This window comes from Struthio camelus, chromosome 30 (genome assembly GCF_040807025.1).
Source record: "Struthio camelus isolate bStrCam1 chromosome 30, bStrCam1.hap1, whole genome shotgun sequence".
In the NCBI taxonomy this organism is placed as follows: Eukaryota; Metazoa; Chordata; class Aves; order Struthioniformes; family Struthionidae; genus Struthio; species Struthio camelus.
Window position 1 is genome coordinate 332457 of NC_090971.1, and position 17622 is coordinate 350078.

Below are 17622 nucleotides of genomic sequence, written 5' to 3' on the forward strand. Positions count from 1 at the left end.
GCCCACTGGGGCAGTGAATTTGGATGGCTCTTCAGATAGCCTCAGGGCCCAGCCAGGGAAGGCAGATTGTTGTGACTCTGTGAAGAGGTCCTATAGTCCTGACCACCTGGGCTTGTTTTCTATTTAGGCTGTTGATGATGTCAAGAAAGGCTACATCAAAGCTGAGGAGAAGTCCTACCAGTTGCAGAAGCTGTGTGAACAGAGAAAGATGGTCATGGTGAGTTTATCTTGCCTGTACTGTTTGCTTCCTCTGGCAGATGAATTGCAGTGCTGTATCTGGAAAGGAGATGCAAACAACTTTAAAAAACACAGCTTTCCTTGGAAAGCGATAACTGGAAACCTATGGGGGTGTGGGCTTAGCGCGGGAGGGATTGGCAGGGTGTGCAAACACGCAGGAATGCCAGGCACAGGGCTGGGCCATGCCCGAGGGTCTGCCACCGTGCAAACCAAAAAAGCTCCTTGTGCCAGGCAAGTTTGTACGGGGGGATTTGTCCTTGGCAAGGTCACACATTGACTCTATTCCAAACAAGGCAGTGATAAAACCTGTGTGCTGTTGTCAGTGTTGAAAGATGAGATGCTTAAAATGTGATGGAGCAATCCTTCACCTGCTGCCCTTTGGGGACAGGTGTTTCTTTCTTTCTTTCTTTCTTTCTAGTATTTGAGAAGCAAAGGCCTCTTTCTACCTCAGATTCCCCCTCAGACAGAGGTGTTGGACTAGTTGAGAGAGGGATAGGTTCTGGTCTGTCCAGAAATTGAGTTGCTGCCCGCTCTGTACCTTAATTTCTTTTTTTGTCTGACAGAAATCTTTCCAAGCAGCAAGTTCTGTGACAGACCTCGCTGTCTGTCTGGTCCGATCCAGGGATTTTCTGCCTCTTATCACTTTGCCCAATTTGGGGGTTTGGTTTGACTCGGTGAGCCTGCCTGGTTTAGACATAGGGGAGTGAAGGGGGTGCCCAGAACTCATCAGCCAGACACAAACTTGGCATGAAGATCAAACAGTGAAACAATCTGACTTGTAAATAACTTGCTGGGTTGCTCGAGGGCTGCTGGTCCCAAATGAGTACAGGCTGCCCTTTCCCTGACTCTCTGCAGTCCAGGCTGTATTCTCGTGGCCCCCTTCTGCTGACTGCTCTGAAAGAGCAGCTGCTTGAGAACCCTTTCTGCATCTTAGCAAGGCCTCGCTCAAAGCCTGTTTGACTGCTGTAGGCCCCTGCTATGGGACTACCTTGGGGTGGACCCCAGAAGGGTCACCTGAAATGCTAAGCCGAGAATCTGTGCTCTAATAACATCTTAATAATTAACCAATGACAGAGATCAGTAAATAGGCTCTTCCTCGTACAGATTAGCCCATGACCTTTCTGTTCCTGCTCATATTGGCTTTCTAAAGACAAAAGAAAAAGTTGAATCATTGAAAAGACCTTGTCAGCATATCGCAGGTACACTAGGGCCCTAGCGTAGTGGGGGGGGGGGGGGTCAAGAACATGATGTTTGTTTCCCAAAGTCTATGAAGTCAAAGCGCATAATCTCCTCCCTCCATCAGTGTTATTAAGGGTCCTGCCTGGAGCACAAGGCTCCAGGATTCCGCCCCTTCCTCTGGTCTAGACATGGTTACCTCAGTTAAAAAGTGACTTGAAACCTCAATGTAGTTCTGCTCCTTGTAAACCTCTCTTGTGCAATGAGAGGTTGCAGTCCTGGAAATGCTAGAACAGTCCTTTAGCTGAGACAGCTCAGATCAGGCCTTCAGATGAGCAGCATCTCCCAGATGCAAAAACGGTGTAAAAACAAATCCTTTTGAACAAATGTGGAGGCCAAACTGTGTAGCCCTCCTTGGCTTGGGCACAGTGGTACTTCTGCAAACCACCTGCAGGCTCTGGGCCTTTGGGAAACTCCTGGCTTCTCCCACGCCCTAAGCTGTGACTCTGAACTCCTGGAGATGGTTTTGCACTGCATCACTTTCTCTTTCGGCTTCTCTGGTGTCCTCATAATGCTGCTTTGTCTGGGTTCCCGGCAGTGCTGAGGAATGATTTCGTTTATGTTTAAAAAGAAAGAAATAGTCAAAGTACCTCCTTAGATTTTTCCACTAGTTGTAGCATTTGCATCCAAAGATTCTAAGAAGCCCTGATCCTACAGCTACTTGACAGCCTTTTTTTTTTTTTTTAATCTTATTTTCAACCTGTAACTACAAAAGGTTCAGAGTTGTTTAAAAACTCAGGCTGACACTGACCTTATTTCACCTTGTTACCAGTCTCCTCTCCCTCCTGAGGCCCCAGGGCCCTGGATCCTGCTTTGGATGTGCTCCAGACCCTCAGTAATGTTTGGGTACATTGTGGCTTTTTAAGCTCTAACTCCTCACATCCTTGAGAGATCATGTGGCCAGGTGTAGTCCTAGTGGCTATGGTTGTGCAGTCCTCCTTTCCCCTTATTTGGAGGAGATCCAGTCTCCCTGAATTTGGGTGAAGTCAGGGGTTTTGGAGGGGGTTGTTAGCATTAGGGTGTTGCGACAGTTGAAGGTGGTATGGGGGGCAGGAAGATGCAGGGGTCTCCTCTGCTTTGTTCAAACGCACGCATGCTGTTTTCTCCCTGCAGTATTTAAACATGCTGCGGACGTGCGAGGGTTACAACGAGATCATCTTCCCCCATTGCTCCTGCGACTCCCGGCGGAAGGGCCATGTGATCACAGCCATCAGCATTAAGCACTTTAAACTCCATGCCTGCACAGAGGAGGGCCAGCTGGAGGTAAGAGCCACACACCAGGCCAGGTTTCTGCCATGCTGCTTCTGCCATGCTGTCCTGGGGAGCTGGGCTCAGCCCCTGGCTTCCGCTTCAGCTTCGCTGTAGGAAGCGAGAGAGCACCAGCTCCGTGTCCCTGAAGAGCTGGGACTTGTGACTACTGAGAGAGCTCCAAAGACTTTCTGGCACTGCTTGATAGTGCAAGGGTTTATCTGGCTGCTGTGTAGGTGTTAGCGTGGCCTCTGGCATTTACGCTGCTGCTTCCTCAGCTCAGACCTGTCTCTGCAGTGAGACTGTCTGAGGCATCCCTATTTCCCCCTTCATGTGACTTTGCATTTGCTGTCTTCCATTCTTGATCTGCCTTAAACTTCCCCTTTCTTGGAGACTGCTGGCCCTAGACTCTGACTTGGGCTTTGGTATTTCTTTAGAACCAGGTAATAGCATTTGAATGGGACGAAATGCAGCGGTGGGACACGGATGAAGAGGGAATGGCGTTCTGTTTTGAATATGCGCGAGGAGAGAAGAAACCTCGATGGGTTAAAATCTTCACCCCCTATGTAAGTGCCCCTGTTATCTGCAGTTTCACTAGAGAGGCTGTAGCTTGCTTATTTTCCTTCTAGAAACTGGAGTAAGTGTCCCATGCTCCAATCTGACAGGAGATTAAGAGGTACGTGGCCACCAGGAGGAGCCAGCGGTACGGGAAGCCTTGTCTGACTCCAACAGCAGTGTAGGCAGGGCTAACGGTGCTGGACTCTCATCTGGCTGGAAGCAGAGACAGTTGTCTGGGACTGTTTGCTGCTGTTGCTCTAAGAGATGACTGCTTTCTCTTTACAGTTCAACTACATGCACGAGTGCTTTGAACGGGTTTTCTGCGAGCTCAAGTGGAGAAAGGAGGTAAGAACCCATAACTATAGGGAAACGGCTTCACCTTTTACAGTAGGCTTTTTACTGGCAAGTGTTCCTGCTTAGCCTTAACAGTGGCTTGCTGCTCATACAGGAAAACTGGTATGGGGAGTATTGTCGAACACTTAGAGTAGTGATACTCTAAGGTCTCCTGGAAGCGCAGTGTGTTAGGCCAGCTGGCTTTCAAAGGTCTGGGCTCTGTCTGCAGGTGGAGTGTTTCATGTTGCAGTTAGAGCAAGGAGCTCCCAAACTCAGACTGTTGCTCCCGTTGCAGGAAGAGCCTTGTGCAGGCATGACTGACCAGGATAACCAGTTCCCAGGCTGTGTGACTGCAGCCAGTCACTCCCTGGTGTCTTCTGTTGAAAGCAGATGGCAAAACGTGTGCCTTCCAGAGGGATTATGCAGGTTGCTGAATTATTCAGAAAGGGCTGCAAGAGCCTCCAGCAAAAAGTTTCTGAGAAGTGCAGAGAGGGTATTGGTTTTTCTCTGAATGCCAGCCTGAGATGCCTGCTCAGTCCTCCCATGTCAAAGCTGTCAAGAGAGGCATTGCCCTGTTTAGATCCAGCTCTGGGCGTGCTGGGCTCCTGTCCTGGATGGGGAGATGTAAGCAAACTGGTCACCCTGTGTGCTTCATCCCCCGCTGCTGTGTTTCATCCTCAGTCCTCTCCTCCCACTTGAGAGAGAGATTTCATCACCTCGCATCCATCTGCCAGCCTCTCCGTGTTGCCCCATCGCATTGCCCCGCATCTGTCATCCCCAGGGACTGCTCCCCTCTGCTTAGCTCGCATGGAGAAGGCAAGAGAGAGTTGGAAAAGCAGTGTGCAGGGCTTGCTCAGCCAGCCCTGGGGTGCTCCGGCCTGGCGCTAGCTGTGTGTGTAGCTACTGAATCACCATGCCCTGTTAGGAACACGTCCATGGCGCTCTGCTGCCCCAGAGATGTTGCCCTCCCTTGAGGGATGAGAAGTGACTGGAAGTTGGAGGTTGTCTCCTCTCTTGTTGCCCTTGCTCTGGTCAGTGCTGTTGGCATCAGTACTCCTGTTTCTGCTGATGGCTTGTTTCTGCCAGCTGTTGGATTTGGGTTCCTAAACTAGAGGGTAAATGCAGCAAGTCTGAAATGGTGATCCAAGACAATCTACCCTGGAGCTGCCTGATCTTGGAGGCTCCTAAGCGGGAAATGATGGCTCCCTTTTTCTTTACTTGAAAGTTTCTATCTGCTATGCCTCAGCCTGGGGCAGGGGTTTTGATGCTCATCCCCCACCCAGCTGGGATCTGGGTTGGCACCATGCTGGAGTGCAGGAGGTATGTCCAAGGCACAGCAGCCACATTCACCAGAGGTATAGCAATGGGAAGGAGGGGTACAAACCCAGAGGAGTTTTCCAGAAAATAAGCAAAACGGATTCTTGGCCTGCCTTAGCTTGAGGGATTGAAGAGCAGCCCTCTCTTCTGGTGACTCCGGATGATTGCAGGAGCAATGGTCAGGGTCCCTTCAGAGCCAGGACCTGCTTTTTCCTGGCTCTGAGGCTTGCAGAAGGGAGGCAGAGAGGCTTGATGGTGTGTGGTTCACAATTTGGCTTTATAAAGCCCTAAATGCTCCCCATGCACCATGTATGGAGTTCAGGAACCTGACTCTGAAGTTCGTGTCCCTTCTGCGCATGGCATCTGTCTTGTGTTGGAACAAAGTATTTTCCTGGGTGTCATTTTGGATTGTGAAGCAGAAGCTGCCCAACTGAGTTGCCTGGCTTATTCTCTGAATACCAGCTCCCCGTGTCCACAGTGGATGTTGCTGGATAGGTGGGCAGGCTTGGATGCACGGCTCCTCCCAGGTTTGGGTGCGTGCTGGGGAAGGACAGCAGCAGCCTGGGGCTCTGCATGCTGAACCACAGAGCTGTTGCCAGTTGCATGGTAAGGGAGGAGACAGGTTTGCATATGTGGCTGGGCAGCACTGTCCTCTTCGGCCTGTTGCTTGGCAGTACGAATCTGCTGAGGCCTTGTTAACGCTGTTGCTTTATGGGCTGTCTGTGAGCTCCTCCTGCCTTAGAGTCAGAGCAGTGTTAGCTGTGCACTTCTGCATGGGCAGCTGTCATTCGTGGGGCCTTATCCTGACAGTGCGATTTGGTGATGGAGTAGGAGACGGGTTGGTTTATGTGGCACAAGACAGACCCCCTGAGGTCTGCAGAGCACCCTGCATCCTGACCTGATGCTCTGCTGGCTGCTCTAACAGCAGCTGTTCAGTCCCCTCCCATCCCCCCCAGGCTCTGCTTTTTATTTATATCCTTTTTTTATTTTTTTCCCTTGTAAAGGTGGAGGAGGAAGCAACAGACAAGGATAACAAGAACTGCAGTAAAGACAATATGTGCAGCAAGGTAATTGGGCTGAAAACAAACAGCATCTGTGCTCTCTGAGCCAGCCTGGCTGCTGCGCTGCGGATGTAGTGTCTCTCCTGCTTCTCTGCTCCAGTTCCTGTTAGTATAGAACAGTGCCCTTTAATAGTGGCTTCTCCTTCTTGAAGGGAACCTGCAAAATAAAATATCTTACTGCTGCTTTTGATGGGATGAGAGAGGGCTTTGCACTTTAAAGGCCCCTCTCCTGACACTAGAAATAATTGGTCCTGACTTGCCTGTCTCCCGGACTCTGCCAATGTTTGGATGACCTGGAATATGATGCTACAACTGATGGTTAAGATCTGAGCTGTGGCTCCCTTTGCCTCCCCATGTGAGAGGGCAAGGGTGTACAGCTGTAAAGGGGACAAACGCTTCGACTCTGCACTTCTTTTAAAGGACCAAAGACTTAATCCTGGAAGCTGCAGACTAGTGGTGTGTGGGTTTTGTTTTGCTTTTCTGCAGTGGTGGAGCAAAGACCTTTAGGGATTGACAAATGCCATTCTCAGCGCTACTACAATAGCGGGGAGCAAAGACACTTGTATGGTAGCACTTCATAAATGCGCCTCTCTCCTCATGCTGCTTTCTGCCTGTCTAATTTTGCATTAAATCTGGACAGGTTTCAAAGCTAAGTTTCATATTGCTTCAAGATGCACCATGAAGCATCCATGAATGTCGCCTGCCTGCCTCTAGGATATTCTCTTGTAGGCTTTTATGCCAGCACCTATGCTGTAGCAAGCACATGGATATGACCTGCAGAGAGTCATCTAATGCTCTAGTGCACTACTGTAGTGTTGTACGCCAAGAGCTATAATCTCTGTAGATGCCTCTCTGTGAGTCAAAGGCTTGTAGCTTCCACTGTGGGGATTCAAAACCACTGTTCTGTGACTGTGTGCCCATTGCTTTGCTGTTCTCCCACTTCAAATTTTAATTCTTTGCTCAGGCCTCTGAAGTAGCTGCAGGTTATTTAACTTGTGAGTAATAAAGCACAGTTGTGTTTAGCGAGGCAGAAAGTTAATAACCCCAGTGGTGCTGGTAGGTGCTTCCCCTTGCTAGGAGTTATTGATTATGGTGTAGTCTAGGCTAGAAAGTCTTGGACATCAAACGGGGTAAGAACCCCTTTTTGACTGAACAGAAAACTGTAGTAGACCATGCAGGATGTGTCACCTGTCCAGAAAAGAGCAAACTGGGCTGTGCATTGAAACATGATGGGGCCTCCATTCCAGTGAAATACTTCCTCTGCCAAACAAATTCTGCACAATAACGCTCCCCAGGGTAAGCCCTGTTGTCCCAACACAGCGTGTTGCGTGGGTTGTATCAGAGGTGGAATAGGCAACGCTTGTGTGCACACATTCATGCATGCTTCTGTATTGTCCTGTCAAACTTACAAGCAGATGTTGGATGATCCCTTCCCTACGAGGCCTGGAGACACCAAGAAGGGTTTGCTTGGAGATTGTGAACCAGGCTCTGGTCTTAGCACTGAGCTCAGGAAGTCTTTGAATGATGCCTGTGGTGGGGCAAAGGCTGCAAGAAATGGCTTTTGCGATGGCAGTTACTTACCCCTACCCCAATGCTGGGGCATGCGAGTGGCAGTTTGTGCCTCGCTCCGGGCATAGTGCAAATTAAACCACATGGAGCGATTGGAGCCAACCGGCTGCGACTTCTGTGCCAGCCCGGCTCCTGCTGCAGCGGGAACCTGCTGTGGCTTGGGCTGGGTTTGGTTCTGCTTCCTGCCATGGCTGTTTCTCAAGGGTTTGTCAAGGAGTGTCTAGAAGCTTTTGCTAAGCATTGCATCTCCCCCGCGACCCGTGACGTCTCTTCCTGGGGCCTTGAATGAGGGGTGTTTCAATAATGGATTTGTAAGTGGAAGCCAAGGGAATTGCTTTTCCTTCCTCCTTAAATTGGTTCTTCCTCAGTGCTAAACAGCCCGTTACTTCCCTGCCAGGGAAATAGATTTTTCTCCCATTCAATTTATATATGTCTGCATGATTTTGCTCGGTATGATGAGAGAGGTCTTTGGCTTCAGATCCTGAGCTCTGGGTTGATGTCTTCCCCAGAGTGCGTTTTGCACATCACTGCTGCAGCTCACGCCGCTCCAAATTTCGGCCGTCGCTGTCGTGGCTTTCTTCTCCCTTCAGGGCTTGGTGCATCCCCAAGCTGCCGGCAAGCTGTTCCTGCCGCTCCCGGCAAGAGCACTAGGGGAGGAAGGTTAATTCCAGATCATGAGCGTTTCTGACCAGTCACTTAGTAATTTTCTCTCCCCCACGTAAAATAAAAAGATTGATGGAACTTGGCAGATACTTTACAGATATATTTAGTGCTCTGTAAACTGCTGACTTGCCTTCCAAACCACAGATGCTGGCAGATAACGCTGGGTGTGCTCAGGAAGAGCAGCTCTGAGGCTGAGCTCATCCGTTAGTCCTGCTGACGAATGAGACCCTAGCTCTTTGCGGCGCACTGCTCACTTGACCATCGCAGTCCCCCTCTTCTCATGCCAGGTGCTAAGGGGACACAGCTCCCGTTGTGTGCAGGGAAACCCCCTCCGAGGGCAGGGGCTGGCTGGAAAAGTTGAGGAAGATAAGCCTAGCTTGCTGCAGGTGCTGGGCTCCATTTGGGGCAGTGGGGTGCCTTGAACGTGAGCAGTCCAAACCTGGTGGGGGAAGTTGAGGGATGGAGACCAGGCCGTGGGGCAGAGCTGAGGGGGACGGGGAGAAAGAGGGGCCTCTGGGTTTGCTGCTGAAGGTGGTGTTTGGGATTTAGCAGGCAGGCTTGCTTCAACCTCAGCTTTTTGCTGTGGCTAGCGTGGGGAGGAGCATGAGGGTGAAGCTGGTGGTGCAAAGCTGTCCTGCTCCGTGGGCGCCCTCCACTTTGCCCCAAAATAGCCTCTCAAGGCAAGAGGTTTTAGTAGTTTTCCCTGAGGAGCCCTGGGATTCTCCCTCAAGGAAGACTGGCTCAATTAATGCCTCCTGCAGTGCCCTGAGTGTAATCCCTGCGTAAATCACAGGCCAAGGCCTGCTCTGCATGGGGGCCTGGCTGCTGGGGTGTGGGTTGACCGCTCCCTGTGCTGATGGTACTAGTGGTTGAGCTGCCACAGGCTGGGTGCAGGGAAAAGCTCTACCATCCTTTTACAACAACAGAGCTACTCAGCTTGAGTTAGCTCCTGTGAAAATGGAGAAAGTCTTGCAATGGCAATTTGGGTTATTAGCAGCCTCTGGCCTTTTTTTGGGGGGGGGGAGAGGGGGGAGGGATGCTTGGGGAGCCAGCAGAGAACTGGGCTTCCTGGGGGGGTGGGGAGGGGGAAATCTGTCTGATTCCCAGGGTTGCTCCTGGCCTCTTTCCTGCCCTGCTTTAATCTCCTGCTTGAGCTGCAGCCTTTGGGCTGAGCCAGTTTCCTGCAGGGCGTTATTTGCCTTCTCATCTGTCTGTCACTGCCCTGCGCGCGTGGGAGGATTCATTAGTGCTGGAGAAAGAGCACGGATGGGTCTGATCGGAGGCTAGCAAGCTCCGTGCTCCTCCAGAGCATCTGAACCCGTGCGTGGCTCATCCTCTTTCCGATGTTGTCCCGAGCTCGGGTGACCCCTCAGCCCCCCACACACGTTGCCTTCTCAACAGGGGCACGTTCAAGGCAAAAATCTGCAGTCTCTTATTCCGCAAGCTGGAGCGGGGTGGGTGACTGTCACTGACCTTGCTGTGGCAGCTGTGAATTGGGACCACTGGGTGGGCTGTGAGGGTTGTCGAGTGCCACGGCTGTGTCAGTCCCAGCCCAGCGGCGTCGGGTTTGCTGTGGCATCTGCTGGGACCTGGCTGCTTTGATCCTGGCTAGATGAAGTGATTGCTGGGAAGCTGGAGGAGAAGAGCACAGCCCCAAATGCTGCTTGGGCCCCTGTGCAATGCAGGGGAGCGGAGCAGGCTGCTTGATTTCATTGTGGGGCTGGTTGGTGCCGAAACACTGAAGGTAACACCCAAAAACTCATGAGTGGATGGAGTAGGGTTGATGGTGTGGATTTCTGCCTGGGTGGCAGAGATGGAGCCCACCCCGAGGACATAGGAGCACATGGCTGTCACATTTGTGTGTGCTGGTGGGGCCTGTGGGACACAGCAGGACAGTCCCTTGCCTTCCGAGATCTCCAGTCAGGGCAGCTGGATCTGACCTGAAGAAGCCCTGGCCCCTAAAAAAGAGGGCAACAAAATCATCTCAGCTCAGCTTGACCTGGTGGATGGCTCCCCTGAGCCACCGTTTTGATGCCTGTTTTCTTGTGGCCTGGGCTGTGGCAAATCTGGGCCTCAAAACAGTTGTATAAAGCTGGTCTCCTTTCCATCCTGCTTCTGTAAGACCGGGCTGTCCCCAGCTCTCCCCTAGTGTAACCGGCCACCGGGAGCACAGAGCAAGCAGGTTTACAGCAGCGGGGAGCTCGAGCATGGAGTACGAGCCCTGGGGATGTGCATCGGCCCCGGGAGGGCTGCTTGGCCCCCAAGCACTGCTTTGGGGTGAAATCCTGAAGAGCGAGAGGTGGTTTGGAGGACGGTGGCTGCCACGGGGGAGGCTGCAAGGCTGTTCCCGGATAGGGCACGGATAGGGCTGGACTTTAGCTTGACAGCAAAGTTGAAACCAGAAGCTCTTCCTGGGTGACATCGTGCTTTTAATGTCCTTTTTCTTCTCTTTCAGAATATCTTTCAGATGGTCAGGTCACAGCAGAGGGACGCGGCCACTTAGCCCCTCGTCACGGAAGAACGTAAACCCCCCCCCCCCCCACATTAACACTTAAAATTGTTATTGTGTTAAAGCCCTTAAACTAAATATTATTAATAATACCATTTGTGAACTTCATGTTTATGGAATTAAGCAAGTAGGAAAATGGCAGGCTCAGCAGAGAAAAGAAGGGGAAAAACAAAGTATTCAATGACAGATGAAATCCACCTGAGGGTAATTCTGTCTCTTCTTTCCTTTCCACTTGGGTCCTATCTCAGAAGATGGACTGTACTTATATTTTTTACAACTGGAAATAGAAATGTCATCCATTTGCACTGTTCAGACATATATATGTATGTATGTAAAAAAAAAAAAAAAAAAAAAGCTATATATACAAATACCATGCACGTATATACATATATATATTTCTTTTAAAATTTCATATCAGTGGCAGTACCTTTTTTAAGCTTGCGTTTTTACACGCATCTGTCCTTCAAACCCATTGTGTTTTTTTAAGAACTAACTTTAGAGAAAAAAAAAAAAAAGGAAAAAAAAAAAGCAACATTACAGGGAAATACCTCTCCTAGCAAAAGGACCTCTACACGTTTACAAGCTTCTGACTTTTTTTTTTCCTGGATTCTTTGGCGGGTTTTTGTGGTTTGGTTTGGTTTGAGGTTTTTTCCTAACGTGGACTTTTAACCGAGCATGGGGAACATCCAGCTTGAGGAGCGAGAGCAGGGTCAGCGCCAGGGAAGCGCAGCTGGCTTGGTTAGGGCCAGCTCTTGCAGATTGCGGGATGCAAATCCTACAGCTGCGAGGGCTTTGGGGCTGAACGTGGGCCCTTGGTCGAAGGGTTGGACCTGAAGCGTATCGAGAGTTGGCAAAGACCCTCCTGCTCCCTTCTGCCCTTGCTCCTGGGAGTGAAACTCAGGGCCAAAAAGCCTGGCAGGCCTGGCCTGGCTCTGGCCCGTGTATTTTGGCTCCTGGCTCCTTGCTGGGGTTTGCAGCCTGTGGGGGGTCTCCCTCTGCCAAAGAGTTGCTCCGCGACAGGAAAAGCCCTCTAACCCTCTGTTGCGTTGAGGGTTTGAACTGCTCTGGCAGCCAGCCTGAGGCAGGGCGATGGCAATGTACACACTCTGGCTTTTCGAGTGCCTTTTAAAGCTCGGGGGCAGCAGGGCTGATCCTGGCATGAGTCCGGGCTGCTGCAAGGAGCTGCTGCTCTTCCCCCGTCCTGTCCCTTGGGGCTGCTTGGGAGAGGTGCCGCGTGCGGCTTAGCAGGACCCGAGGGATGTGCGGTGGGTTTGTGCAGGCTGTGTGACTCAGCGCGTTCATCCCCGTTGCCCCGGGTAAGGTTGGTGTCTGCTCATGTCCTGCCCCACGTGGCTAGTGACAGTGGCCTGTTAGGACCCAAATAAAGCAGAGCTAGGCAAGGTGGTGATATGAGACCCCCCCCCACAGGCTTTTTTGGTCACTCTGGAAGTGAGAAACAGCCGGCTTCAGCCAAGGTGGTGAGCGATGCTGCCCGAGGGAACCAGGGACTTTGCTGGCGAGGGGCTTGAGTGGCCAAGCAGCATGAGCAAGAAGAAATGCGGTAGAAATCTTGTTTCCTTTCTCTTGAGCAGGCTTTGGGGGGGCTTTTCTCCAAGCTGAGGCTCGTGTTCGCTCCACCCGCGCACAGGTTCCAGCCTCAGCAAGCCCGTGCTTGCCACGGCCTGGCCGCCCGCGCCCCAGGCTTGTATCTTGCCAAAGCCCAGCTGCTAAGCTGCTGCGTAACGCTGCACTTAAAAGCAAATGGTCGGCCCCAAATAGCGGCTTTAAGCTGCACCGGGAGGACATTGAGCACTGGGGCACATGCTGGGCTGGGGCGTTCCTTGCGCCCCACTAGAGCTGAGCGCTAGCCGCCGGTACTAACGCCCAAGCGACCGCAAGCGCTTCAAGCCGGGGCCCGTGTAAACCTCTGCCACATCTGCAAACCCCTCCTCTGTTTTCTGGCTTGAATGCAGCTCTGCCAGCATTGGTTGGGCTGAGGAAAGCCCCTCTGAGATGTTTTTTAGGACTTTAGGGCTTGGCACTTTTCAGTGGAGCTGAAATGGAGGCTCAGCGCTGCTTCCTCCTGTGTTGCTGCCCTTTGCTCCCTTGCAAGCTATTTGCTCATGGTTTTCCCTCCTGTCCTGTGCCCTTTAGACTGAACTTCCTCTCCCGTGAATCACTACCCGGTCTCGTGGACCGGCATCTCTCGCATGTGACGTCGGAGCCGCAGAGAGCTCGGTTGAAGCCTGCGGCCACGGCGTACATTTAAGCTGCTCAGATGCTGGATGCGTTTGGGGGAGTGATTTCTCCTGATGCTACAGGCTTGTGTCTTTCTAGAGCCCCAAGGTAACCTGCAGTTTTGCGCAGTTTTTTTTTTTTTTTTTAAAGTTCGAGCCATGCTAATCCTGCCACTTCCCTCTGCCGCAAGGAGTAAAGCACAAACGTGGGGTAGGGAACAGGCGGGTGGCGGCAGCAAACAGTCGGTGCAGTGTGTGTGTGTGTGTGTGCGTACCTACCCTTGGTGCAGTTTCGATGGGAGAGCAAGCCGATGCTGAGTCACAACATTTCCGAAAGCACCTTCGTTTAGTGCAGTATTTTCCCTCTTTGTGTTTTGGGAGGAGGGATGTGATTTCAGGGTGCAGACAGGGTGTGAGTCCCTTTTACTGGGATGTCAGGAGAGGTTGGGAAAAGCTGCACCGCCAGGACCGGTCTCCTCGGCCGTGGCGGTGCCGAGAGCCAGGCATGCTCATCCGCACGGTCCCTTTGATGAACCTTGGGATCTTTTTTTTCTTTTTCTCCTCTTCCTTTCCTCAATGAAATCTGAGTCTTTTTGGACCCAGGACACCCTTTGAGCTCTTGTCCCCTCTTGTTGGGAAGGCACGTGCACGCCTCATGCTCAGAGTGGGACGGCTCCGGGGGGGCAGCCGAGGCCCTGTGCTCCCGCAGCGTCCAGCTCCCGCGGCGTCCAGCCCCTCGCCGCCGGGAGAACTGGAGGAGCCGTGGGACGGGGAGCGAGTGGCCAGCGGGCACCGGCATGGCTGCAGGGCCTCAGCATCCCTCGCGCTCCTTCCCTGGCAGGCGTTCAGTGTGTTTAACGCACGTTGAGCTTAGTGGCCTGAGCTGAGCTCTGGTTTCTCTCCCAGGCTGCCTGGGGAGATTAAGAAATAAGGAAAAGGCGACTTAAAATCCCTGGGGGATGCTGCCCCATAAACACCTCCTCCTCGCCGCGGCCGAGCCAGCTGCTGCGGTGCTTGGTTGCTCCCCATCTCCTGGCCTCGGAGCACTTTAGCGTTAAATTTCCAGCTTGCGTTGAAGATCCTCCTGGCTCCTTTGCCGTTCGGCAGGGCTTGCACCGGGGCCTTGGAGGAGAGCAAAAGCGAGGGCCGTAAACAGGGAATTAGCCCGTTGGCGGGATGTAATGGGATTTGTGCTCGGCCAGCTCTCGCCTCCCTGGGACGTTGTCCTTAGGAGCCCCCCCCCGCTGCCCGGCATGCCGCGGCTTTTAAGCAGCCCACAGCAGCAGCAAGCAGGGCAGGGCAGGGCAGTGCCGCGGCTCGCGACGGGTGCCAGCACATCCTTAAAGGTTGCTTTGGTCCCAGACGCTGAATTTGTGTGCGCTTAAAATGCAAAACCAGGTCTGTTTTTCTCAAAAACCCACGCGTCTATAGCTCTTAGTGGGTTTTCTGTTCTCAGCCCATCAGACGTGGGGCCGTCTGGGCTCACGCGTCAGGCCCTGGGCTCACACGGCCTTTTGGGCCGGGCTGTGCCGTGGGCTTCAGCAGTCTCTGATGCAAACCAGGTTTGTGTTTAAGTTTCAGATCTTTTTTTTTTCCTTGAGAAAATAGAAATCAATGGCCTGTACCCGTTCCTTTAGGCCGAGTGCAAGTAAGTAGGTCAGGAAGCGCCGCGGAGAGCCGCTGCTGCTGCCGCCTTCAAACGCTGCCCAAATTCAATGCTTGTGGGGGCCGTGGGGACGTGGTCCCGCTCTCCCCTGCCACGGTGGTCAGCAGCCCCCCCGTGGGGGGAGGAGGAAGAGCCGCTCTTCAGCCTCTGACTGGGGGGGGGTGTGTGGTTTCACCTCTGGGCTGAAGCTCTTGGCTTCCGCCAGCCCTGTGGGGCCCCACGGCGGTGGCTCATCTGTGCAATGAAAGTGCCGGTCCTCAGCAATAACTCACCCATCAGGCCTGGCCACAGATGCAAAGGGGATCTCCACTCCGGGGGCAGTGGGGACAGGGTGGTGACGACCTACCTGCCGCCAAATTGACAACCACTTGCCACCCTTTTTTTTTTTTTTGGTTTATTTTGCGCCAGTAAGATCTCCTCCCTCCCACCCCCAATTTCAATGCCATGCACATCCTGTTTAATTTATTTGAGAGAACTCTAATTGTATTTTCACTGCAGTATCTCGTATTTTTTATTTGTGGTTCAGAAATGTGAAGAAAACAGGGAGGGGGGGAAAAAAAACCATGAAATAAAGCTCCCTCCCCCTACAAACTGCTAACAGTGTTTCATTCCTTGTTCTCTAGAGTTAACCACTCAGATTGTTTGGTAAAGTCACTTAGTGTAATTACTTGTAACATATTCTTTTAAATAAATTGATTTATTGATGAAACTACTAGTAAAACGTGGTGCTTCTCCTTTGCTTCTGTCGCCTATGGGTGACCCTACTGGGCACCTGCTGCCCCCAGGGAGCTGGGTGCCCCTCGGATGCCTCGGACCCTCTCGCCTGCTCCCTTTGGGTGCCTCCACGAGCCCCCGGCCATGCTCAGCAGGTACTGCTTTGCCTCTCACCCTGGGCCTGGGCAGGGTGTCACAAGCCGTGTGCCCTGGTTGTAGGTGCTTTAGAGTCTCTTTTAGTCTTTTTTTTCAACTTATTTTATTTAGACAGAAAAAAAAGGAGAAAAAAAAATTAAATTATCCAAAGTAACTGCAATAAATAGCAAATAAGTTAAGCGTTGGTGTCTGAACCGCAGACGTCAACTCCCGGGGGTCTGGGCCCCCACCCCCACCCCCCACCCCACGCTACCAGCCTCGTTCCCCCCACCCCATCCCACCCACTAAACCAAATGAGCAGGTAACAAACCCCCCCAAAAGCGGGGGAAAGAGAGAGAGAGAGAGAGAGAAAAAGAGAGAAACGGTGGGGCGCCTCCGCACTGCAGCCACGTCGCAACGAAATTATTTACAGCAGGGAGCAACGTGGTGTAAACGTGGGGCCACAGCTGGGCCGGGCTGGAGAGGGGCCGAGCAGCACCTGGCCCCACGCAGGGCATCTGTGCAGCACCAGGCGCAGCCGGGTTTTGGCTGCTCCGTGTCTGTACAGCGCCTGGTGCATCCCAATCTTGGCCCTGCCATGCAGCTCCAGGCACATCCCAATTTTGGCTGCTCCATGTCTGTACAGCACTGGGCACACCCCAATTTTGACTGCTCCGTGTCTGTACGGTGCCTGGTGCATCCCAGTGTTGGCCATGCCGTGCAGCTCCAGGCACATCCCAATTTCGGCTGCTCCGTGTCTGTACGGTGCCTGGTGCATCCCAGTGTTGGCCATGCCGTGCAGCTCCAGGCACATCCCAATTTCGGCTGCTCCGTGTCTGTACGGTGCCTGGTGCATCCCAGTGTTGGCCATGCCGTGCAGCTCCAGGCACATCCCAATTTCGGCTGCTCCGTGTCTGTACGGTGCCTGGTGCATCCCAGTGTTGGCCATGCCGTGCAGCTCCAGGCACATCCCAATTTCGGCTGCTCCGTGTCTGTACGGTGCCTGGTGCATCCCAGTGTTGGCCATGCCGTGCAGCTCCAGGCACATCCCAATTTCAGCTGCTCTGTGTCCATGCAGCGCCCGGTGTTTCCCACTTTTGGCCACTCCGTGCCTGTGCGTGGTCCGGCACGTGGCGGCCGGGGCCATGCGTGTGCAGCGCCTGGCACGCTGCTGCCCAGCGGCCGGGGGGGGGGGGTGTCCCTGGACTGCCCCGTGGTTGCCAGGGGGAGAAACTGAGGCAGGTTGGGGCAGGGGGGAGGGCGAAATCCTGGGGGGGGGGGGCAGAGCTGGGGGGGGGGGCAAAGCGAGGTGGCAGTGTGTGATGGGGGGGAACCTGCTGCGCCCCGGTATGGCCACCCGAGGGACACCCCCCCCCCCCGGGGGGGGATGTGGCAGTGCCTGGGGCCCCCCTGAGGGCAGCCCCCCCCCCCCAGTCTTGGAGCTGGTTTTGGTCCTGTTTGGTGAGAAAAAAAGCTCCAAGGAGGGTCCCCCCTGAGGAGGGCAGGGCCCCATGGGGAGGGCACTGGGGGGGGGCAGGTGCCCCCCAGGGCAGATGGGGGTGCTGGGGGAGGGGGTTGCTTGCCCCCCCCAACCGCTGATGCTGTAAGGTGCTGATGCCCCACAGCTCCCCCCCCCCCCGGCCCTGCTGACACAAGGGAGACGGGTCTGTCCCCGGAGGGGGGGGGAGGTGCCCAGTCCATCCTGGGGGGGGGGGGGGGTCCATCCTTCCTGAGCGTGTGGATCGAGCCCCTGCGGTGCTGCTGGGCTGGGGCTGGGCTGCCCGGGGGGCACCGGGAGGAGGGGGGGTGGCGCCTCCGGACCTGGAGGGGGAGAGGGGCATTAAGTAGAGCGGGGGGGGGTGCCGCAGGGCTGGGGACTGGGGGGGGGGGGGGGGGGGGGGGGTGTCTCACCGCGGCTCAGTACGGCCGGTTGGCATCTTTCGGTCTCTTGAGCTGCACTTTGAGGCGTTTCATGCCGATCTGGAAGCCGTTCATGGCCTGGATGGCGGCCTGGGCGCTGGCCGGGTTGTCAAAGCTCACAAAGCCTGCGGGGACCGCGGGGACAGTGGCGGGGCTCAGGCCACCCCGGCACGGCCCCCCCCCCCCCCCCACCCAGCCCCGGCCCCTGCTGTCCCCGGG

General features: G+C 53.8%; 2 protein-coding genes across 3 annotated transcripts in view; one reads left to right on the forward strand and one right to left on the reverse strand.

The window, feature by feature from the left end:
- Nucleotides 1-15355, forward strand: part of SNX27 (sorting nexin 27) — a 42032-nt gene extending 26677 nt beyond the window's left edge. The window contains exons 8-13 of one of the 2 annotated variants that reach the window (XM_068922005.1): nucleotides 128-217; nucleotides 2587-2736; nucleotides 3159-3287; nucleotides 3565-3624; nucleotides 5934-5996; nucleotides 10678-15355. In XM_068922005.1, the coding sequence (XP_068778106.1) occupies nucleotides 128-217; nucleotides 2587-2736; nucleotides 3159-3287; nucleotides 3565-3624; nucleotides 5934-5996; nucleotides 10678-10725 (540 nt within the window). In that variant the 3' untranslated portion in view covers nucleotides 10726-15355. The remainder of the gene's footprint in view (nucleotides 1-127; nucleotides 218-2586; nucleotides 2737-3158; nucleotides 3288-3564; nucleotides 3625-5933; nucleotides 5997-10677) is intronic. The other variant, XM_068922006.1, reaches the window with a different exon arrangement.
- Nucleotides 15356-17378: 2023 nt separating this feature from the next.
- The window catches only part of CELF3 (CUGBP Elav-like family member 3), a 9057-nt gene continuing 8813 nt past the window's right edge, over nucleotides 17379-17622 (reverse strand). Inside the window, exon 12 of the mRNA XM_068922007.1 lies at nucleotides 17379-17540. Coding sequence (XP_068778108.1) covers nucleotides 17401-17540 — 140 coding nt within the window. The 3' untranslated portion in view covers nucleotides 17379-17400. The remainder of the gene's footprint in view (nucleotides 17541-17622) is intronic.